This window comes from Haliaeetus leucocephalus, unplaced genomic scaffold (genome assembly GCF_000737465.1).
Source record: "Haliaeetus leucocephalus isolate CR32 unplaced genomic scaffold, Haliaeetus_leucocephalus-4.0 Scaffold224, whole genome shotgun sequence".
Lineage (NCBI taxonomy): Eukaryota > Metazoa > Chordata > Aves > Accipitriformes > Accipitridae > Haliaeetus > Haliaeetus leucocephalus.
Window position 1 is genome coordinate 458,269 of NW_010972660.1, and position 24,057 is coordinate 482,325.

The 24,057-nt window shown below is 49.7% G+C and overlaps 1 protein-coding gene across 1 annotated transcript in view; it reads left to right on the top strand.

Moving 5' to 3' along the window:
• The window catches only part of RAB11FIP3 (RAB11 family interacting protein 3 (class II)), a 66,828-nt gene that overhangs the window by 41,457 nt on the left and 1,314 nt on the right, over positions 1–24,057 (top strand). The window contains exons 4-13 of the mRNA XM_010567042.1: positions 1,308–1,495; positions 4,716–4,889; positions 8,972–9,106; positions 12,423–12,458; positions 15,250–15,343; positions 17,121–17,224; positions 19,295–19,435; positions 20,452–20,533; positions 22,569–22,706; positions 23,592–23,747. Of these exons, the coding sequence (XP_010565344.1) occupies positions 1,308–1,495; positions 4,716–4,889; positions 8,972–9,106; positions 12,423–12,458; positions 15,250–15,343; positions 17,121–17,224; positions 19,295–19,435; positions 20,452–20,533; positions 22,569–22,706; positions 23,592–23,747 (1,248 nt within the window). The remainder of the gene's footprint in view (positions 1–1,307; positions 1,496–4,715; positions 4,890–8,971; positions 9,107–12,422; positions 12,459–15,249; positions 15,344–17,120; positions 17,225–19,294; positions 19,436–20,451; positions 20,534–22,568; positions 22,707–23,591; positions 23,748–24,057) is intronic.

Genomic DNA, 24,057 nt, shown 5'->3' on the forward strand with positions numbered 1-24,057 from the left:
CTTGTTTTCTCAAAAATCCTTGGAAAAAGCCCTGAAAGCTGTTCTGTGCGCTCTCTGGCAGAGGAAGAGCGGTTTGCTTCAGTTTGTGCCTGCGTTCAAAATGCTGCTGCTTTGTCCTGCTGCTGTGCTGGAGGGGGTACAGCCAGCAGCTGAGCAAGTTTGATCCCATTGGGTGAATTTCAGATGGAGCAAACGACTTTTCATGAACATCTTTTTCTCTTGAGGTCAGGCAGGAGGGCTCCCATCCCTCGACAGCTCCAGAGACAGGCGATCAGCTGGAGCTCAGTGCCAGCACTGACAGATCCCACCACGACTGAGATCCCAGAGCCAAAAATGATTTGATTTGTTCTGAGGTGCTCTGGGGAAATCCCGTAAATGCTGGAGCTGGCACTTTGATGGGTAATAAGAGCTTTTGCTTTAGGAGGGTGTTTCTTCAAGTGTTCCCATGGCTCTCCTCCGAACATGGGGATGGTTCTAGGCTCAGCACCGCGTGTCTCCAGGCAGGACCATCCTTGCCCATTTGTATGAGCATGCGGGCAGGAACGAAGATGAATACCTGCCTGAGGGGCAGAACTGGGAGGAAAACCCAGTTCTCTGTGCTCATAGCGTGGTGTCTTAAAAACCAAATTGTGCTGCTTTCCTAGAGCTTGCTTCAGGTAATGGATGTGGTAAAGTAGTGCAAAATATTTGAGATGCTGTTCCAGCTGGAGTGTAGAGATCTGACTGTCCTTCTGATGCAGTCCCTGCAAATTAGATGCTATAATGAAGATTTATAAACCAGCTTATTTTCTGTTGAGGAATGGAAGATGCCCTCATGTTACTAGACAGGGGGGAAAAAGTGCTTTAAGGGCTAACTGGTAGTTTTGAATGGTGATTTTTGCAGAGAATTCAGATTAATAGTGTGTCCTCTTAAAACGGAGTGGGCAAAAGCAGCAGTGATCGGAACTGCTGAGTAAGCAGTGCGTAATCCCTCCTGGACTCGACAAATCCATACTCGCTTACAACAAAATCTCCCTCCAACTCTTATTTAGTGTATATTTCTGTAATCTGCTTTCCAAACACTGCTGTTGCAAAGAATGCGTGGCCCAAAGGCAGTGGTGCACCCCGGGGCAGCACTCGGTCCTTGGACCTGGAGGCAGAGCAGCACCTGGACGTGGGGTACGGCTCACGCTGGTTTTAGGAGGTCAGATTTCTGTGCTTAGAAATGCAATGCAGCAGTAATTAGCTGCCCCATACGTGTTTTGTCCTGCTCTGCAATGAAACCGCATAGCTACAGTATCTTATTTTTTCCCTCTTGTGTTTAACAGGCAAATGAGGTGACTGACAGTGCTTACATGGGCTCAGAGAGCACGTACAGCGAGTGCGAAACCTTCACGGATGAAGACACCAGCACACTAGTACATCACGAGATGCACGACGAAGTAGAAACAGACAGTGCCATCGACTCCACCGTGCACTCGGAGTTCACGGATCCCATTGAGGAGCCGGAGCATGGGTGAGTGGGAACGGCCAGGAGCAAAACTCACCGTGCGGGGCAGGAAACTGGCAAACTGGGAGCACACGAGAACCGAGGGAGACAGAGCCTGAGGACTTAAAATGAAGTGGGCTGAGTCTGTCTTGCTGAAACTGGTTGGTTTGTTCTTTGTATTTGTAACTTCATGCAAGACCAAAATAGCTCTTCTTTAAGAATAATGATAATAATTAGACTGCACCATGTGTAGGCTGTTTTGGAGCTTGGCCTGGCAATCTCTTTGAGTTAATTGTTGCTTGCCTTGGGAGAACTTCTGTACCCTCATTAGCATCTTTAACCTCTAAAATAAGTTCTTAGATGATCCAAACACCTGAAATACTTGCAGTTTTTAATCTATCACTTAAGCCAGAAACGCAACATATAATTTTCAAGTCAGGAGGGGAACTCATCGTATTCTTGTTTTACCTAAACATGCGTGTGCCCTTTGATGTGCAACCACCTCCTGTAATAACTAGTTTTAAACTTGTGCCTGAAGCACAAAAGTGTGAGCTAAGATCATCTTCCCGAGGTCTGAACCGCTGCTGGCGAAACTGCTCCTGGGCCCGCCTCATTTCCTAGATTTTGCAGGAAAAGTGGGTTTTGGGGTGAAACTGGGATGCTGGCAGGCGGGAGAGGAGGGAATAACTCCTTTAATAGTGACCCAAGAGCACCAGTTCTGCACTGAAACCTCTGGAACCATCATCACTTAAGGTCTGCTAATGCACAGAATTTTTTTTGGCCAAAAACACATCACCCAGGCTTGGTGCTCTGGTGAGTACTTACGGTTCCCATTGCTTTTAGAAAGCACTGGGCTTCCCTCCCACTCCAAAATCACATCTGGGGATGTCAGAGATGTGGTGAGTGGTCAGTGCTGCTGGGCACTCGGCACTGGGGCTCAAAGGGTGCTGTGGATTAAGGAAGAAATAAGATTAGCTGGCTAGGCTCTCCTCGCCTGAGCGTGTTCAGCTCAGTGACAGTTAAATTGGGATATAATCGGTTGCTGAGCTCGCTGACTACCAGGTGGAGGGTCTCTGGAGGGGCCATGGCAGCCTGCGTACGCTCTCATCCTCTGGGGAAAATGACGTGCCTCAGATTCACCTGCCTGTAGGTACAAAATACTTTGCTTGGGAATTTTTTTTAAGATTAGGTTGTTCTTGAGGCTTCCCTGCTGCTCCCAGTGTGGGCTTGGGAAGGTCAGGTGTCCTTTGGGTGTCTGTCCAAACGCAGTGGTACCTGTTGCCAGGTGTGTTAAATGTGTGCAAATTCCAGGTAGCCAAAAAAAAAGAATTCAAGGAAAAAATTCATTTGGCTTAAAGATGTGGAATGCTTGAAACAGAAACCTCTGGAATTCTCTTTCCAAGTTGTTGAGGGCTGGTTTTGGTGCCATCAAACCCCAGGCAGGACAACTGTTTTACACCTCTAGTGCCCAGAGCTCTTCCAGGGGACAGTCAGTAAGTGCAGTCTGACCAGCACAGCTGGTGGACTGAATCAAAGCTTCCACACTGCTTCTCAGTAGCTGCTAAAGCTCAACATACCTTAGATGGTTTGAGCTTAAGTGGTTATTTAGGCTGTGCGTAGTAAAGATTAGTTGGACTCTGGATCTTGAAACTGCTAGAGCCCCAGTACATGTATATGAAATAGTCGTACTATTTATTGCCGAAAGCATCCGTGGCTTTCAGGGTTTCCAGGTGCCTGATCAGATCTGCTTCTGTACAGTGCTTGTCAAACCGCAGCCCCGAATTTAGAGATTTGGGGTTGGGTTTTGCTTGTGAGTTAAAAATTCCACCCCCTGCCTTCTATTCCTGGAGAGATTTCCGATGCTTTCGGCAATGGTCTGCTGGGTGTAGCGTCTGACTCACCGCTGGGGAGGATGGGTTTCTGACGGATCCCACTGCGGGAATAACGGTGCTTCTCAAGTGCACAAGGAGGATGTGCAGATGCCCACAGGCTGGACTGGACTTGTCTGCGGTTAAATAGAGATCTGCTATGGTTTTGGCTGGAGGGTTGACATGCTTTTATTAGTGGGATAAGGGCAAATCCTTCAGATGGTGCACGTTTTTGTCATAAATGGCTTATCTGTAATCTTTTTTTCTTTCTGATTTAGTACAGCAATCTAGTCATACCCCCATTTTCCCTCTCCTAGCAAGTGGATGAAGATGGGGGCATAGCCTGAAATATCAGCTTTTATAATAATGCAATCTTTTTTTTAGCATTGAATTTTGGAGAGGAGAGCGATGCTAATCCCCCCAAAACACATACCTGTGGTTCACAGACATGTGGGCAGCTTTCACAGCCTGGTTCTTACAAATCCCCCCTGCCTTTTTCCCCCAGCTTAATTTTAAAGCCTCTGCAGTCTCGGGCAGGAAGGTCCTCTGAGAGTGGGTGCATACTGCCATGGTGGCTTGACTTCATACAACACTGTGCACGTGAAAAGACACTTACAGAAACGATGACTTCTGTGCTGAGCTGTGTCCCCTCCAAAGCAAGGGACGTCCGAGGACCTGTGCTGGGTGTGTTCAGGGTTTAGGCTGAGGCTTAACGCACTACAGCCTTCTGGATCTGGTGCTAAAAACACATGAAACAGCATTCTCCCCTCCAAGACTGTCATGAGCGTGTACAGTGTTTTCCCAGCAGGAGCAGGGAAAGGGCTCCTTTGTCTTGCCAGGGGGTCTGTCACTGCCGGGTTTGGCAGCTGCCTATAAACCACTGGGATTTCTGTCATGGAGGGGGGGTTACAGTGTTAAACCCCGGTCCTGGGCTCTTGATAGGATTATACAGCAGTAAGTGAGTGTGAGCCCGGCACATAGGATGACAATGTAACCCACAACATATTTAGGGTGTGTTTGGGACATGCTGAGCTTTTTCTCTGCTGTGCTTTTGCTTGCACCTCGTGCTGTGCAAGGGCTTGCCACCAAGCCTGGGTACCGTCTTGCAAGTCTGACTACCCCCAAATCCTGTGTTGCAGCTGCCAGGGGAGCTTGTGTGAAAAAGCATTGGTTTGTTGTGAAAAAAATTGCTGCAAACTTCCCAGTGGTGCCTGGGCTGCCCCTTCAGTGTTCAAGGCACAGGGTGAATTGCACTGTAAGGAAGAGCTAGCCTGGTCTACTGAAATGGGGGATGTGACTTGGAAAGTGGGTGTATTGGATGCAATTGGAAAGGCTGCTGCAGTGGCCACCCTCTAATGTCTTCCTCTCTGTTCCCACAGATCCCATCCGCACGACCTGCCCCTGGGCTCGGACCTCAGCCACTCCATCGTTACGGTCATTAGCGGAGAGGAACATTTTGAGGATTACGGAGAAGGGAATGAAGCAGATTTGTTCTCGGACGGCTTGTGTAATGGGGAAAGCAGCTTTAATAGCTCCTCGTTCCTCTCTCCCAGGTAATGCTCAGCACAGCGCTGGCAATGTTTGAACCAGTTTCACTTGCTTAGTGTCTTTGCCGATGCTTTGTGTGTAAGAGAGTTGTTTCCTTTGGGTTTGCACACTAATCGGCCTGCAAGAGGGGGTTCCTGGGAAACTTTGGATACAGTGGGATAATCGCCTCGGAAGTGGAAGAGGAGTTGTGTCCCTCAGTCTTCTCTTTGCCTGAACAGTGCCCATCCTCCCATCCAGACACACTCATGCCTGGCAGCAGGTGGAAGAGCAGTCTGCATTTCACATGCGTCCAGGACAACATCATGTTTCCCACTCCTATTAGGGATGTGGCTCCTCGTGGAACCTTCCAGTAGAGAAAAACACCATGCAGCTTTACCCCTGGTCCTGTTGGATGACACTTTTTTTTTTTCTTTCTCTCTTGTGCTTGTGTTTTTGGCTTTGATGTGATGCTTGGTTGGATTTGCAGAAGCTGCGGCAGACTTCATTCTCTAGGCAGCTGAAGGGTTATGTGGACCAAGAAGCAGGCTGTAGCGTTTTCCAGCACTCTTTGCATTAGGGTCTGAAACCAGGCAAATGTTGGTTTTCCAGCCTGTGCAGGGTGAACTGAGGAGCTGGTATGACAGTACAAAACCCATCAATACTTACTTTCTAAGGAAAAAAAGTAAAATCTGCAACGATCATCATCCACTGCTGCAGCCCACAAAGTCTCTGTGATGACAGATAACGCCAGGGACATGTTCTTCCATTGGGCAGTACATCTTTGTGCAAGGCAGGAGTGGTCCCTGCCAGCTGCACGGTTGTGTTGAAGACAAGAACATACTTTTTTCCTTTGGGATGATACACATTTGTGACTTTCTGCAGCAGTACAAACTTGTCATAACTTTTTTTTTGCTGTCTGCCTGTTTTCTACTAGCTTCCCAAAGCCCTTTGTAGAATTTGGGCAATTCTGGTTGCACAGGGCTGACAGGGAAGAACTGCTGTCAAATCTCCACACGTGCGCTTTGCTGCAGGTCAGGGCTGACTTTCTTTTTTTGCTGGTGCAGCAGGCATTTTGAGGTTGTTAACAAAACCTGCAATAGGAGTGTTGCTGTAAAACATGCCTAACCCATTACTTCAGGAAACCAGTGTTCCAGTGCTCGATGTGATGGGATACGCTACAGTGGAACGTACGCATCACTCATCCACGCTTGTCCTTTGATGGCACTGTGCAGAAGTGCCGAGTATGGCTGTCTGTACTGGTGCTGCAGCATACAAAGTGCTCTTGGATAACACCCAGCCTTGGTGTTTGTTTTGAGTTTCTCCTTGAGGGTGGGCATCCAACCTAGTCCAGAAGGCTCCTGGCAAGAAAATACTCAGCTAAAGGAACTTTGCAACCAGTTAAACTTTTTCTTTATCAGTCCGGAGCTCCCAGGTTGCCTACGCTCCCAGTGTTCAAATCTTGTTCTGTCAGGGTACCGCCTCCTCACTGCTGCTCTGTCTCTTTGGATCTTATCCACAAGATCATGCTCTGCAGCATCTTTCCTCTGCTGGGAGGGCCTCACTCGGCATGTGGCCACACAGCTTGTGGTGGTTATGCTGGAGACTCACTGCTGGGGCTTGCTAGGGAGGCAGGCTGCAGATAAACCCTGCAAAACCTCTAGAGTTAAGAACAGGCTTCTGTTTGAAACAGAGAATTCCCTCATGCCTTTCAGGTCTAGCCCTTACCTTGGATTATCTTTGCATGCATGAAGGTTCTCTGAGATTGTGCTGTTTTTTCTGAACATAGCCCTGCCTCCCCAGAGTGTTTAAACATAGTGAAACCTTAAAGACCTACAGGATATCTCTGGTTCAGGCTGAACTTTTGGTTTTTTGGCTGAGGTTTGAATATGAGGAGCAGTATCGCTTGTAAACAGTCACATCGCCACGCACCCTTTCCATGTTACTAGAGTCTCTAAACAGGAATAACACTGACAAATTTTCCTGCCACAGCTCCAGATCTTCACCAGAGGACTAATACAAAACCCAAGAGCCTTCAGGGAAGACCATGGGGTATTGCATTTTCCTGCTTAGTCCTTGTGTGTGTGTTGTGATCCTTCCTCTTGGGTTGCTACCTCTTCCCTGGCACATCCATCCAGTAGGAAAAGTCTCTCTGCAACGCTTGGTGGGAAATGAATGGCAACTGAAAGGAAAAACTCCTTGCACGCACCCGTTACGGCTGCCAATGTGCTGTGTCAGTAAGTGCCGATGACCTGTGGAAGACGAACATTACTCCACGAGATGGAGGGAGGAGGCAGGAAGGCTGCATATGGTGCAGAGCGTGGCGGCTTGCCACGAGGGGTAGGTGGGGACACCCCAAGGCGCAGTGCGGTTGAGCTCTCACCCACTCAACGGGCAAACAACCAACGCGGCCAGAGGCCAAGTATATCTGCACACACCCGAAGAGTTGCCAGGCTGGCCTGTGGGTTCTCTACGCTTCTTTTCCCATTTTGATTAATGCTTGTTAAGATTCGGGTTCACACCTCACCCAGGGATGCGCCCAGCTGGGTGAGCTGTTTCTGCCTCCCGGCAGGGGTGAGGAAGACTCACTGAACAGGGCTCGTGCAGCCAGGCACGGGGGCAGAGCCCAGCAAAGGGCACATCACTTCTTCCAGGTGCCATAAAACTTCTGTCAGCTCTTACCCTGCACAAAGCCTGAGCAGTTGAACTGACTGCTGGTGGATGATGATTATCCTGGGTCCAAACCTGCCCCAGAGGGTAGGGGGAATGTTTTTCAATATTTTTTTTTTCCAGGAATGGGAAGAGATGAGCAATTCAGCATTTATTGTTGTCCAGTTGCCTGTTCTAAAGGGGCTCGGAAATACTGTACAGACGGCACAAACTCAGAGGCCTGACCCTGGGGATGGCTGGGCTGCTGACATCCCACTGCCACCAAAAATGTCAATGAGGGGTTATGCAGAAGTGCTGAGCCAGGGGACCCCTCCCTGGGTGTCCCACGCACTCAGCATCTCCCGGGCCAGGACTTGCCAGTGTGTATCTGTATCACGGGGTTGACTAGCCCTTTCAGATGCCTTTTGGTTTTAAGCTTGCTTGTGTTTGCTCACACCTTTACCTGTCTTTCTTATTGAACTACTTTGTTTTTTCACTATTAACCTTTCTTTGATTAAAGTCTGTGGCTTCCAGAAGCACATTTTCCCACATAAAGGATTTATGGCATCCTTGACCAAACTCTGTCCTGCCCAAGTCGTGTCAGATGGGGGAAATGGCTCCCTGGTTTGCCAAGTGTCGGTGAATGCCTCGGCAGCATGCTTTCCACGTCAGTAGCAGAAAAGGAAAAGCTGATCGGACCCATTAGCTTCCCAAGCTGTTAAAGTCCTGTAGACCCCCATGTCCTCTTGCCAAATGATGTTCCCTACAGTAAGGCACCACCGCTGCTTAGTTTCTCTGTGTTTCACTTTGTAGGAGAGAGCAGTTGAATTGCAACCACCTTTTTAAGCTCAGCTTGAAAGCTGTTTGCAATGAAAGTCTGACTGTTTGTGTTACTAACAGAGGGTCCACAGCAGCACAGCTGCTCTATTTTTAAAGCATCCTGTTGGAAAACGGTGTGACCAACCAAAGGATTTGGCTCTCGCTCATGGCACCCAATCCAGTGGTGTGTGAGTTCGGTCTGCATTTACCAAGGCAAACCAGGACAATTGCTAGAGCCTCCTGAGATGGGTTGCTTGGAAAATCATGTTGGAAAATAAACCTTGTAGTTGTGTAGGTTTGTGGAAAGCATGCACCTCACCTTCCCTGGGCACTCAGGGGGTCCTCCACAAGAGCTGGCCGGCACAAGGGTTCGGAAACATGGGCCAAGCTCAGCTGCTATAAGTCTCTGGGAGGAAGGTGATGGAAGTCCTGCTAATTTATAGCAACTCCATATTGACTGTGATTTGACTTCTAAAATCGAGAGGGGAGGTGACCCAGTCTGCCCTGAAGTTTTTAATTGCAAGTCTTGTATCTCACACCAAAAGCTCCCCTGCCCAAATGTACGCTCAGCTTGTGGAAGCCACAGACAAAAATCAGCCCTGTCTGTTCTGTCCTGTTAAAATGACCCTTGTGATTTCTCTAGCACCAATCCGCTCGCTGCGAAACTGCACAGCATTATCGCAGATGAAGCATTTGAGTTTTACTGTAGCCAGTGCCACAAACAAATCAACCGCCTCGAGGATCTTTCTGCTCGCCTGAATGATCTTGAAATGAATAGGTAATTGAGCTTGTGTGTGGCCATTTCAGTGTTGGGAATGATGTTCTGGAGGGGAAGACTCTCTTTGTCTTGCACAGCTTTCCTTTGCTGGTGCGTTGCTTGATTTGTGGTTGTGAAAGGGGATGAATTTCAAACGAGGTGAGCCTCTCCAGGTGGTAAAGGTTGTAATAATGTTATAGAGGGTGAGCAGAAGTTTCCTTTAATCTGAGCCGTGGAGGCTGGCAGACAATGAGAGTCTTCCCTTCTGCTCTGGGCAGCCTCTTTGCATGTCCTGCTGAGTGGTGGGTGCTTCTCCACGCTCCGAGCAATGCAGTCCTTGCATTGGGACTTGAAGCCGTAAGCTGATCATGTACAGTATTTCTGTCACCAAGGAAAAGACTGCCAGGTCTTCTGGCCAAAAATGCCCAGTATGGAGGCATGCCCGAGTTGCTGGTTCAACCTGGAAGGGTAGGTACAGCCCGTCCTCCCACTGCAGCAGTAATCTGGAAACATCAGCTTGCTCTCTGTGACTTGGGGCCTCTCCTGTAGACGCTTTTGCTTTGCAGCAGTAAAATCTTGTTTCACCCAGCTTTGCCAGCTGCCTGCCCACCTATGTGCCACCACTAGCTGAGTAGACGTGATAGACGCCGGGGCCTTTGGGTAGGAACTTCACGAGTTTTTGAACGTAACGTTTGAGGTCTACTAGCCAGCAGCTGGACTTGCTGATTTGACAGCTGGGGAGGGATTCTATTTGTTTATTTTTTCAGACCTGTTTGCAGTCCGTGGAAGGATGGTGGCATTAATGATAATCATTCTTCTCGCATCTGGTGTGCTTTTTCAAGCCCGGTTTTGGTCGTGCTTTTGGTCTCTATCTGTCCTCTACAGGGACAGTGTGACATGGGAACTCTCCTGGGCTATATAGCTATGGGAAGACAACTGGAAAACAAATAGGAGCTTGACCTTAAATTTTTTAATGGAAAAAGTACTTCTCTTCCTTTCTCTTTCTTGGGTAAATAGTTGCCTTTGCTGTTGGAGGCCTTGAGGGTCAGTGATGGGTCTCAGGTTATGTAGTTAAGGGGAACAATAGACTTCCCTGGATATGCCAGTAGCCCCACTCCATTTCAGGCTTTCTCCACCAAATTTACCTGCAAAGCTGAACTAACACCTCAGAGCCTTCTATGATGGATGGGATTTCCAGAGGAAGCTTCCCCGTCCCATGGTGTCACGGTGGGAATTCCATAGATTTTTGATTTAATGTGTGCCCTTTGGGCTCAGGACAAGTAGGTATGATTCCTCCATCTGTGTTCAGGGTTTCCTATGCACAAATTTGCTGGAAATTTGTTCCAAGTGCTCCTGCGCACTGACCTGATGGGGGGGCATTACCCACCCTTTCTGCAGTGAGGACACAAGAGGTGTCCCCATGCAGCATGTAGGATGTGGCAGGACCTGTTTACTCCCAGCATCACCAGCAACGTGAAGCCCTCAGTGTAAGGGGACAAGTCCTAGACTGCAAGCGAAGAGGGCAGCAGAAACTGGACCAAAATCTGGGCCAAGCAGACTCGCACCGTGCCTGGGAGGCAAAGCCTGAAGACACCCGCTCCAGAGGATGCTAGCAGCTGGGGTGAAGCCCAAGCCACCATGTAACAGCCTCAGTCTTAAAGGCTGTGGGCGTATATACAGTGTTTTATACTTGGAATAAGGTGGGGAGCCTGGTCCCAGCATTGGGGCACTGCTGCCCAAGCCCATGGCACAGGAAGGCAGGGAAGAAATCCGCAAGGAGTTTGAGATGAGCCAGTTTTGTGAAAGTATATTTTGTTTTGGTGTCCTTGAAGCAGAGGTTGTGTGTCTCGTCCCCTCCAGAGACACCCGCAGGTGCCAGCACTGCTTTCCGATAAGCTGTTTGCAGAGAAAAATATTTTTTCTCTCTCCGGTGCTGGGACATACGTGACTCGTTACAATTGCTGGCAAACACGAGGGCCTGACCTCCTCCCCTCAGGCGGGTGCCGAGCGTCCTTGAAGCCTGGCCAGCAGCGGCTTTTGCACTCCTTGGAAATAAGGGGTTTGAGCATGCACTTTTGACACGAGGGCTGGTAACCCTGACAACAGCCCCTGGTTGGTCACTGTTTTTTTAAAAAAGAAAATTGTCCTCAGCTATTTTTAATTCCTCCTTCTGAGAACTAATGTAATTGTTGCAGCTCTAGGCAGGAATGGACTCCCAGATGATTTTTATTTTTATTTTTTCTTTAAACTGAGCTAAGCATCAGGGAATGCAATTGCTGCTTCTCTGCTCGGGCTAGAGCTGTGTTTACTGCCATCGTTCAGTGATGATTTGGTATCAGTGATGTGTCCCAGTGGCATCTGTTTGACAACAGTGTGTGTTTGGGTGGAAGATGAGGAGTGAGATTCAAGCCCCGCTTGCTTCACTAGCATGCAGCTGCATCAGTCACGACTGAAGGACTGGAAGAAGCATCTTAGCAAGTAGCTGTTTCTGAAAAAGGCTTTTTTTTCCCAGCGGGGAGAGCCTGCAGCCCCATCCCAAGGGGCAGGGGCAGGGTAACACAGACCTTGGCTGTTAGTACTGTGGGTCACGTTGAGCATTAGCTAAACCCTGACCGCTGTGGTATGGTGGCAGCTGGTTCGGGCATATACGGAGCCGGGGTGTGTGATCTCCGTCAGTTATCTGTGCAAAGGAGAGCTCGTACCCCAGCCCAGCAATTATAACAGTGCCTGTGCTTAAAATCCAGAATGGGAAATGATTGACAGCTTCTAAAATCTCTGAGCTGCAAGTAGGCAGCAATTCTCTGGCGATCCAGAGCCTAATAGTGAGAATAATCTTTGTGAGAAGTGCAAACCAGCATGCAGAAGGATGGAAGTGCCCATTTGGAGGCAGGAGCTGTGCCCTGTCCCCCAGCTGCTGGGCAGGGAGCTCCTGGGGGGGTAGCAGGGGAAGGGAGGGCTGGGGTAATGTGGGGTGCAGGAGACGTAGCTTGGTCTGCCGTCGGCGCCAGGCTGAAGCCCACCAAACTCACCGCTATTATTAGCGCTTTCCTCGGGGATCAGCTTTCAGGACAGGGATCAGCCGGTGAGAGGATACCGTTGCTGGAGGTGGTGAGGTTTTCTGTGGCGTTATTCCATTTGGTTTGTTATCGCTGCATTGTTAAATATGTGAGTGGTTTCCTCGCCTGCCTTTTACTGGGGGTGGCCGGGCTGTGCATGCCGTGTGGGCGCTCCCCTGCCATAGCAAAGGATGTGCCCCAGAGTACTTGCAGTTTCCTGTTTCTCTTGCTCTCCACTGTCAGCTATCCTAACTCTTTCCTGTTTTTTCTTCATTTTGCAGTCCAAATAAAAGACTCTCAAGCAAGAAGGTGGCAAGGTAAGCTTATACTCCTATTACTGCTTGGTGAGAGGGTTGTCTGTACTAGCTGCCGGGCCTGCAGAAGGAAGACTGTCAAAATAAGCTTGCAGTATTGTACTTCTGGGTGTGTGGCATAGTGCTGGGGAAAAGCAGGTTTAATTCTGATATAGTCTGCAATAGCTGTTCTTCTGAAATGGGGTTTTCTCACTCATGCATGCAGCTGGAGACTGGTGTCAACCTGATTTCTTCCAGAACAAAAGTAGGGGTGCTTTTCCCCCTCCATCCTGCCAGTGCCCCAGCAGGGGGGGCATGTGGAGTGGGGAAGGAGTCTCTAGAAGGGCATGTCCCTCTGGACTGCTTGGCTGGGCTGTCTCCTCCCCAGTGTCACCATGGTGAGTCTCTAGAAGACCGGAGCAGTCAGTACACCCACTTGGAGGGATTTCTGCAGCACCCCAAAAAAGCCAGCCACCTTAGACAAGTCTCTTGGTTCTGTTTTACTTTGCTCAGTGTAATCCTCAGCACTTGACTTTGCAGGAGCAGCCTTCCCTGCTCGGTCAGGGGCTTTGGGGAGTTCCTGGGGGCTGGCTGCAGGTAACCCCACCCTGGGGTTTAATGCTGCACTGCTTCTGTCCTGCACGACCATCTCATGTGATGCCAGTCGCCTGTTCCTTGTGGGCATTTTTATCCCTGACTGCACAGGAAAAGCTGCAGAGTTTGCTCTGAATCGCTGGGGCAGAGGGTCCATCCCTTCTCAATGGCACCTGGTGCTTGTCTTTCCTTCCCCACCTTCACCATCCCTCCTGTTCCCATGTCATCGTGCTTTTAAGAATATATTGAGGCTCACCTTAGCTGTCCTCCTTGCCTCTGCCCTGCTCGGGGGTGAGGGAGATTGCCCTCTGCATTTGTTGGTTTTCTCTTTGCTTGTTTCTGAGCAGAGCAAGGATGCTGCAAAGCAATAGGCACCTCAATTTGGGTGGTGCTCGTATCCCCGTGCCCTGGCACTCAGTCTGCTCCCTGCACTGACCAGAGCAGCTTCTGTATGCCTCTCCCTCCCGTGTGCTCTCACACCTTTCCCTTCTCCAATTTTCCTGTGGTCAGCAAGTCTCCCCTGGCACGATTTCCTCTCCTGGCAAGGAAGCAGGTCCTTGATATTACATTTCCTAGTTCCGGTCATCTTAGTTTCTAGATCTTTGTTAAAAACACTGGCAGGAAAGAAGATTGAAGGGAGCAGCCTGTCCCCAGGTTTCCTGTTTTAGGACTAGTTTTTGTCCCATGTCTGGCAGAGCAAATTTAGGGAGGATTTGAATTAAACTTCTGGGAATGGAGATGCCCTCTTTTATGGGGGATCGAGCTTTCCTGGCCCTTTGCATTTGCAAGATGCTTTTCTGAGACTGGAAGTTGTGGGCTTAGGTAAATATTGGTTAATTCAAGAGTAGTCGAGTTTAGTTTGTGATAACGAGAGAGATAACAGGGGTTTGCTGCAAAGTAGAGCCAGATCCTTAAGATCAGCCCACAGAAAGCTCTTTGTTGCAAATACTGTAATTACTGAATAATACCAAAACATTTGCTTTTAGGAAATTGATTTTATTGTGGTAAGGGCTCTTTCCTGATTTTTGTTACTGGGTTCTGGTTGTGCCAAGAAATCTCAGCTGCTTAGGCCCTGTTGTGCTTGGCATGATTTAAATGACAAATGTGCCTCAGACTTTAGAATCTAAATATATACTCAGGGTGAGGATGCAAAATAAGGCTGGTACTCAGCTGTGGTCTCTTTGGTAAATGCCACTTACGCTTCATGAATACTTGCATGAGCATATTGCTTAGCAGGGTGAATTTGAGAGCCCACATTACAAATCCCTAGGAAAAACTGAGGTTCAAAGAGACCTCTGTGGTTTTCTCATTCACCTCCAGCTCAAAGCAGCGCTGGCTTCAAAGGTAGATCAGGCTGCTCATCGTTTGAGTTACAGTGGGAAGGCAGAGTGGTTTTCTCCAGGCAGCATCTGCCTGAGGTTCACAGAGCTGGAATACAACCACCCCTCCCCGTGGCAATAGTGGTTTCTTGTGCCAGGAGACAATGGAGCTGATCTACAGTGATACCACAAGGATTAAGCACAGGTCAGCCCCTCCACGGAGTGTCCTTTAGATAGCCACGAAGCTGTGGACACCAGTGTTGCAAGGCCTTGCTAATGATTAGCTCAGTCTTAGCTCTCGTGGCTGGTGCAGGGAGGTGGGCTGGGGTGTTTCACAACAAGTTTGGGTTTTTTTTTTTCTCTCCTCCCTCCCCTTACACCCGCTGCCCCCCACTTCTTATTAACCTTATCAGTGGCTAGAGCGGAGTACTCTGTCCTTTGCTGGATAATACATGGCCTTGGTACATTCATAAAGAAAGAAAGTGAAAAGAGTGAGCTCTTATCTCTTCCCATTCCAAAGAGCAAGAACAAATGATCATGGTATGAAGTACCAGCAGCATGTGTCCACGTGTGCGCTTCCCTGGCAGGGCACGTTCATTGAGCTGGTAAGCAGCCACCCACTCAGCCCTGTTATCTGGGCACACTGGGGCAGTGAGCTTCATTGCCCGTTGGAGCTTGTGGTGGTGAGAAGGACCTGGCCCATGCCATCTTTTGCTGCAAATCCTGCAGCCCAAGAAGGAGCAGTGCTATTAAATCCCCTTGGAAAGGGAGGTGGCAGCTCAGGAGGGGAGAGAGAGGACTGTATCCTGCAAGAGCAGTTGTCGTCTGAAATTGCCATGTCCTGCAATGTTCGCTCTAATGTTCGTGTTGCTGTGGGTTGGGGTGGGTTGTCTGTGTTATAGACAGTTGCATCAGACAAGCACACTGTCCGTGGGGGTGATGGAGGAGTCTTACCGGGATACACTGGAGTGTACAGAAGAGGACATCACAGACAAGGTAAGACTGATGCTGTCTACGCTATCCTGGAGCGTGTAGTGGCTTGCAGTGCTCCGAGATCCCCAGGCAGGAGTTAGGCTGAAGCTTCTCTTACTGCGCAGCTGGCACTGGGTAGCTCAGTGCAGGTGGGACATACGAAGCCCTCCACATCAAGGGGAAGGAGAACGAGAGCGCTCTGAGTTGAGTTGCAGAGGTCCTGTGTTGAGTCAGGAGGTGGCACTGGTGCCTTCTCCTGGGGGGTGGAGGTGTGCTGCCGTGCTGACAGCTGTTTGCAGGCTGTATTTTCACTTCTGCTTCATGTAATAAGATGTTCTCAAATTCTGCTTTTCGGAGATGAGCAGTCGCCTGATATGAAACAAGGACTTCCGTTCCTTGGCACGCTCTTGCTGCTGCTGCTCATGCCGTCAGGATATAAAGCTGATTTTGTGCTGGTCCTGTTGGGTTTTGCTGGGGTGTTAAGAGAAAAGGATTATAGGACAAAATGGGAGCTTGGCAGGAGCACAAGAAAGCTTTTGTTTGAGCATCCCCAGCTAAAATAGCTAAGGGAAAGAAGGAAAGTTTTCAGGTGAGTTGTGGCTTGTGCAAATGTCTGCTGCAGTCCTGAAACTCCTTGAAAATGACTTTTTAATTCTGGAATCAGGAATAGAGAGCTGCATGGAGCAGCATGTGGAAGAGAAATACATATGTGTGTGGCTGCACTCGGATATAATTATAATGCATAGAAGACCTTTAAAAAAAGAATGAAAAATCAACATTTTTCCAAGTCTGAAAGTTGAATAAAACACTCGCATTCCTTAAGGCATCTGGCTTGGGAAACCATGTGTGTACTTCTGGAAAAGGCCTTGTGTCTCTGCATGTTTCTTTTTTTAATACACTTGTATGTCACTTGCCCTTCTCCCCAGAGCAATGATTCGGGTTTTGCAGACATGCTCCTAATTGCCTGTCTTTCCTGATTGTTCTTGTATGGGTATAAATGGGATTTTTGGGACCACGAACTCTGTCCTCCTGCGGTTCCCCACCCACCCACACTCCTACTTGGGTGGGAAGTAGAGGGGCACCCCCAGCCCCCTTTGCTCTTCAAAGTTGTGCACTATTTAGGGAAAGTGAATGAAAATGCAAATACAGCTGAAATGAGCCCCTCATAGGTACAGGGAGAAAATACTCATCTCTGATCCTTTCCTACCAGCTAGCATTGTTTCCTCTTATGTGACTTTATTTACGTATAGCTGTGAACTCAAGGTCTTTCAGTCCTGTTTCAGGCAGCAGGTGCTTATCCCCAGCCTCAGGTCTGCACTTGGATGCAGCAGAGCTGTGGTGATCCAACTGGGGTCTTTCCCTCTGGACCTCCATGTAGGACATCATCATGAAGGGTATGAAGAAAGGAAAGAGTGAAGCATTTGGCTCTGTATTGGTACATGGGAGACATCAAAACCAGGGTGTAAAAGGATGTTTTAAAAGGATGCTTTAAATTGAGGCATGGCTACCTGATTCCAGTGGCAACCATCTATTTTTAAGTAGCTCGCCCAGGAGCAAGCCCTAGTGATGGCTCCTGCAGCTCAGGCTGCCTTGTGCGGTGAAGAGCAGGACACAGGTAATGCCAGGAGCTGCATCAGAGTGACCGGCTCTGAATCCGTGCAACAAACTGAGGCAGCCTCAAAGTGAGCAGGGAGCACCTGCATGGTATGCTGGAGGTGGTGGGAGTTGCTCTGGCACTTGGTGCCACTTTGCCAGCGGGTTTAAGCACGGGCAGCTGATCCTCCCCTCTCATGTTGCACAGGTGGTCTTTCTGGAGAAGCGGGTGACGGAGCTGGAGAAGGACACAGCTGCTAATGGTGAGCAGCACAGCCGCCTCAAGCAGGAAAACCTGCAGCTCGTGCACAGGTAAGGGAGCCGGGCTTGTGCCATGGCCAAAATGAAGCTTAGCATCGCCTGTGGTGCCTTTTCCCCCTCCATGTACTGCAGCAGCCCGTGCCTTCCCCGCGGCCCAGCTGCCTGCCTGATGGCAGGCAGGAGCTGCCAGAGCATGTGGGGAAAGGAGACAGCAGGAGAGGAGGGAGATAGAAAATAGCAGGAAAGCTTCACAGCTCTGCACTTGACAATTCAATCCTGCCCTGGCAGAGGGCAGCTGTGGTTAAATCTAGCTAGGATTCAGGCTGCCTTCTCTGAATGAGGGCCATGTGTGGGATCACAGCATCCTGCACACACTTTTCTGGGTCTCTGGCAAATTCCCAGGAGTGCAGGAAATGGCTTGTAGCTCAGCCAGGACAAACAGCAAATACCTCCTTCGCCATGTTCTGCTCAGATATAGCAGAAGTAGCAGAAGTAGCTATAACGCTGCTTTTTAGATCTTTTTTTAATATCTTTTTTTATGTGCTTCCCTGTCCCACATGTCCATCCTGAAAGGTCTCTGTGGAGCTCTGGAGCTCCAGGGGTTGGCTCAGAGGACTGCAGGGGGGTCATGCTTCTTGGAAAGCTTCCCATTCAGGGAGGATATATGCTTCATACTTGCTCTATATGGACTCTTTCTGGCCCTTATTTCACCCATTAGGTCTGGGTGGAAGGTACGGTAGGGTCCCTACTACCCATGTCTACCCTGCCCACAGCCAGCCTTGATCCTGTTGCTTTTGGATCCTGGCTGGGGTGTAGCCCTTTGGATCTCATTTGATGTAATCACTGTCTTTACTAATCTGGCAGGCTTCTCTCTTCCAGCAGTGTATTTACCCTCAGCAGATAAACCCAGCAGGAGTTTATCTATAGGGCTGTAAGATTGTTAAGTAACAATCGTGTCAGGGAACTGAGTGATTCAAACAAAGGTTTCTCTAAGCCCTGATAAACTTTGCAGCGAGGGAAATGTTTTCACTTTAGCGCCTTGGCCCAGAAGTGTCAGTCAGCTTTCAATCAAGTAAAGCCCCAAGTGTACTCTTTGCTAGTTGAAGAATAAGTTCATCTGGCAAAAGCCTTCCCCGCCTGCCTATGCAAAGCTATTGCATAAACTCCAGCACACCAGCCCCCTAGCAAACCTCGGCTCTTGGACCACTACTGGGGTTGGGTGATTTACTGCAGCGCAGTGACATGGGCTACCTGTGACTGCTCCAGAGGGCAGGTAGGCGTGCTGGCAAATACCTCTGCCCTGCCTGAGCAAACACGGCCACTGCCTGCACTGTCACAGTCTCAGGACCACGTGTAAATTGCTGTTATGCTGGCACATGGAGAAGGTTGACCTGCAGATCCCATATTTTTTTGCTGGGGACATGAGAGAATGAAAAGGAGGAGGATTGGGGCTGTTGTCTCATTGCCCAGAGAAGAGAAGACTACTTCAGGGCAGAGTAAGGGAGCCCAAAATGCTAGAAACGGCTGAAGGAGAATTTCTCTGCCATGGCTGCTACAGGTGAAACCACAACCCTGGGATTTACAGTTGGATTCGATGACCTTAAAGGTCTCATCCAACCTAAATGATTTGATGATTCTATGAGATTCTGATTAAGTAGCTTGTTCTGAGTGATGTTGTGACTGTGACCCACAGGCCAGGGGTTAGAAAATGATTACTGTCCTTTCACCTTCACCTCACCCCCTTGTTGGCCTCCTCCTTAAAAAGGGTTTTGATGCACCCTGGAGACTTAAAACTAGACAGAGACCATACCAGCATGTACCACCTGGCTTATTTTATTTGACTGTCATGTGGGTCAGCAGTAGTGTCCTTGGGGGTTTCATGGACCATGTTGCTTTCCCACTGCATCTGCTGGGATGAAGTGAAGCCCTCATACACCTGCTGCTTGAGATGGCGATAAGTGTACTTTCTCTGAAAGCTCGCTCTATTTTACAGTCTGCTTCTCCCAGCTCTCCTGTGCAGTAGGAGGAAGGCTGGGAAGAGGGTCTGATCCATCCCTTGGGATGGCAGCGTGCCGGGGGTGAGACACCAGGAAGGGTTAATCCTCTCTCTCCTCTCCGCAGAGCAAATGCTCTTGAGGAACAGCTGAAGGAGCAGGAGCTGAGAGCTGACCAAACACTCCTGGAGGAGATCAAGAAGCAGAGGGAGCTGCTGAGCAAAATGGAGAGGGAGAAGAGCATTGAGATTGAGAACCTACAGGCCAGGTGGGGCTGGGGCAGGGCTGGGTGGTGGCAGGTCTCCTGGATCCACATGTACACACTGGAATATGTGTACAGGTTGCCACTTTGCAACTGCAGCCTTTGGGGAGACAAAGTGCAGTAGACAGCAAGTTTAACTTGATTGAAGGTGTAACTAAAGTCATTATAAACCCTGAGTTTTGGGTACTTCTCCTACCATAGTTCCAAAATCAAGCTCCTCTGTAAACGTAGCCTCCGACTCTTTATTTGAATTTCCCTGATGCAGTTTAAATTTAGCTCACATTCTCTATCCATGCGCCTGCCCCACAGTGAAGAGGTAGTTTGTTTGTGCTTGTTCTCATGAATGACCCATGGAAGTATGTTTGATGCTCACATGTTTTCCACCTTCACAGAAACAAGCAAATATGTGGGAAGGAAGAGTTTTCCAAAAGGCAATATCCTGGATGGGATGCTTCATGCCACCTTGTTGGCTTCCAAAGAAAAAAGTGGTGTGGGAGAAGTTTCATTTATTTGACAGGGGTTTTTCTGCTTTTCCAGAATGCGTTTTGCTATTGTTCAACCCTTGCAGTAAATGAAAGATGAAGGCAGTGGGTTTTTTTTACCAGGCTTGTAGTAGGACAGTTACCATGACAAATTGATGTTACTTTGCCTGGAGGATGCAAAGCTAAAGCCCTCTCTGAACCCCTGCTCTGACTCTGCCCAGGCAATGTGTCTGCTTTTTGGTGCCTAGTGTTGAGGCTTGCCCATGGACTGATGAAGCCCTTGGCCTAAAGAATAGTGTTGGAGCTGGTTGAGAAGGGCATGGCACCGGACAGCAGACTTGCCAGAAATCATGTGGATGCCTCACTTTTTCCCCTGGGAGTAGAAATAATGGAAGTCTTAAGGGTTTGCTTTGAAAAGATAAATCCCTGCTGGCTTGCCCTCAGCAGGTCCTGGTTTAATATTCCTAGTGATGTTTCAACTAAGTCTCCTACACTTGGGATGCTTGGGTGAGTTTCTTACACATCTCTTTACTTTTGCAGGCTGCAGCAACTGGATGATGAGAACAGCGAGCTAAGATCCTGTGTCCCTTGTTTAAAAGCTAACATTGAAAGACTTGAGGAGGTGAGGACCGTGTGTGCTTGGGGTGCCCAAGCCGGAGTTGTGTTTCTGGGTTCCCATGTGCTGCCTTACATGGCTGAGGCTGAAATTCTCATTTACATGAAAGGTCTACGTGAGATCCGTTTGATGTAACGAACAAATCAGCTGCTTCTGCCTTCCAGTCCCCGCAGACCTCGCCTCAGACCAGAACTATCCCATACCGCAGTCTGTGCAGGTTCCCAGTGTCTGGCTTGGAAGCTGGGATTAACAAACCCCTAATAAATCTCTCTGTGACAGTGCAGCTTGCGTGGAGCCGCAGCGTGCAGCGGTGGCAGCCCTGTCCTGGCTGCTTAGGAGGGGACTCGTGCCCTCTTGTGGAAGCTTGTCCCCATCCCTGCGGCCGCAGCCCGCAGCGGGACAGTCTGCTGCAAGGGAGGAAGAGGAGCAGGCATGCTTCATCTCTGCATCCTGCCCGGGCAGATACACCCTCGCTGGGATTTGCGAGTTGAGTCTTCACAATGCTGTGTTGTCTCCCAGATAGCCCTTCTCGCCCTGCTCAGGATTCAAGGCCGTGCAGTTGCTGACAGGGCCGGGGTGGGAGGCTTGTCGAGGTGCCACAGTCTCCATGGGATGGACAAGATCCTCATTTTTTTGAGAGAATGTGGGTTACAGATGTAATATCTGGTACAAAGGCTGTGTTTTGTTTCTGTTCGAGCTTGTGGCAGATGTAAGATGAAAATTTAAGTGAAATCAAACCTCTCTGCCTAGCTGAAGGCCCTCAAGTGTTTCATCCACTTGCAGTCTTTGGGCCTGCAGGAGAGCACTGCAGCTCTATCTTTACCTGATGTGGCCACGATGAAGTGGTCTTCATCTGCCAAGACCTTATAAGCACAGTCCATTGAGGCTGGGGATAGGAAAACCACTGTGGGTCTGAGGATGAATTTCCTGCCTAGGTGTGTTCAGCCACACAAAGTTGGTTTTGATCCTTAATCTCTCTGCAGAGCAGTGCTGCTTTTCTCCACAGTTAACGGGATTAAGGAGGAGTGAGAGGTGCAATAGCTGCCCCTCCCTGCTGAGGAGAGAAGCCCTGCTGATGAACTGCTGTCTTGTCTGTTGTCTGAAATCAGGATTTTGTTGTCAGCATTGCATTTCCTGCTGGTGTGGTGCTTTTGGTGCTCTGCTCCACAGAGCAGGACACCCCAGACCCAGCAGCTGGAGCTTCCCCTCAGAGCTGCTCCTTACCTCTTCATGGCATGGGCCATCCAGCACCAGCATTGGCTGGGGTCTTGTGGCTTTTTTGGCTTTCTGAAAGCCAAAACCTTCCTCACGGTGAGAGCCAGGCTGGAAGCTGTGAGCCTGGGGAGGAGGTGAAGTAGTCATAGGCAGAAGGGTGCTGCTGTACAGGGAAGTGTCCTGTACAGGGCTGTTGTCACCAAGTGACAAGCTTTACCTGCTATCTCAAATGTTCTGCCAAAGCTTTGAGTACAGGAAGGGGACAAAGCAGGAGAGCTGAGCTGTATGTTTCACATCCTTGCTTGAACTGGTCATATTCCTTCTTGGGTCAGTCCTCAGTTAAATTCTTTCATATCTGAAACCGAGAATGAGCATCCCTAGAGTGGCTTAAGATCTGGGATTCATGGCTTTTCTGAAATTCAGACCTAAGGAGCGTTATGATTTTAATGTCTCTTCTTGACCTCTAGTCCCTGTGCTGGCCCCAGTCCCACCCAAGTCATGTCCCATGCCAGGATCGTGCTGCCCAGAAAGCTGCACAAATGTGGGTATTTGCCTGTGTGCATTTATTCTTGAGTTATCTCTTATTACCTCTCTCTTAGCAGTGCTATTTTGGTGTGTGGCTCTTCTTGCTGCTGCCAAAGCACTCGGGCTCTGAAGCCTTCAGACAGCAAATGAAATCCCAGCAGGCAGAGCATCCGAATGCGTCAGCGAGAAGAGCCTTCCCTGCGGTGCTCAGCATGCGCCGTGTCCTTAAGCAAGTGGGAAGAGCCCTGGCAGCACTGAAAGAAGACAGGCCCTGTGACTCTCCCCTTTCGTGTCATTACAGGAGAAGCAGAAGCTGCTGGATGAGATTGAAGACCTCACTGTGCAGCTCACAGAGGAGCAGGAGAAAAAGAGGAAGATGGGGGACAGGCTGAGTCAGGAGAGGCACCAGTTTCAGAAGGAGAAGGAGTCGACGCAGGAGGTAAGTAGAGTCGGGGCTGCCTGCCACAGCCCTGTCCTGCTAGTCCCCGAAATTAGGGCTATGTGGGGAAGCTGGCCTTGGCAGCCTCTCCAGAAATAGGTGTAACTGGAGCATTTGGTCCTGCCTGGGCAGAGAAAGGTAGTACAGCAGCTTAACTATGTAACATCTGTTGCTTTTGCCTGCATCTGCAACCCCTGTGGGGTTGTGCCACACTGGCCCATTCCCGTGGGGCCTGTTTCTCTTCCGCATCAAAGGAGCGGTGGCAGAAGCACTGTGACAATGGCACGTGGTGTCAGCAGGCGTTAGCATGCAAGAGGAGAGGGGTGCGAGGCTGCTTGAGTGAGAGCTGCCAGCTTCTGTGTGCTTGGGGGCAGAAACACAGTCTCTCTCTGGCCCCTTCCAGGTGTCTGTGGTTGGTAATTCCAGCTGGAGGCTCAAGCTGGGCTTGCTGTTGTGGTAGGAAAGGAGCTTTGGGCCTCAAAGAGGAAATTATTGTCATTGTGGTGATTCTGAGAGCACTCGGGTGAGACAGGGATTCGTGGTGCTGTGGCAGGAGGGAGCTGCCCAAGCAGGTGCCTGCATTGCTGCGGGGGGGCTGTCTGCTATTGCAGACCCAGAGCCAGTGTCTTTGGTGCTCCAACAAAGTCCTTCCAGGGCTGCTCTCATGTATTTAAGTAGCTCCCCCTCTCCTGTTTGCTAGAGGCATGGTGGAGGAAGGGGAAGCTGTGTGCCCCCCAAGAAAGGGTCTGTTAATTCTGCTGCAGCAATTGATGGGATTGCTCCCAGGTGGGGGACAGCCCATCTGTCACACCAGCCATGACCAGTGCAAGCTACTGGACTTGCAGGGGATGGGGTGCTCAGTTGTGCTCTTCCCTTGTGCTGTAGCTCATTGAGGACCTCAGGAAACAGCTCGAGCACTTGCAACTCTTCAAACTGGAAGCTGAGCAGCGAAGAGGCAGGAGTAGCAGCATGGGGCTCCAGGAGTACAACAGCAGGACGCGAGAGACGGAGCTGGAGCAAGAGATCAAGCAGCTCAAGCAGGTATGCAGGGCTGGGCAGGGAGGGAAGCGTCTTGGCTGCTCAGTCTGCGAAAGGGGATGTTGATTCCCTGACACTGTGGAGTGGTCAGTGGAGGCCCGGGGGCTGCCTCCCAAGGAGCTGACTGTGCATCTGGCAGCCCCCTGCTTGCTTGCTCTCCTGTCCTGGGATGGGAGAAGTTGGCTCCTTCTTCTGAAGGACAGCATGTGTACACTCAAGAGCCCTCTTCTCTGATGTGTCCCCTGGATCTCCCCAGCATATCCCATGTTTCCAGAGGTTCTCCAGGCTCTGCCGAGACTGAGGCAGGAGACCA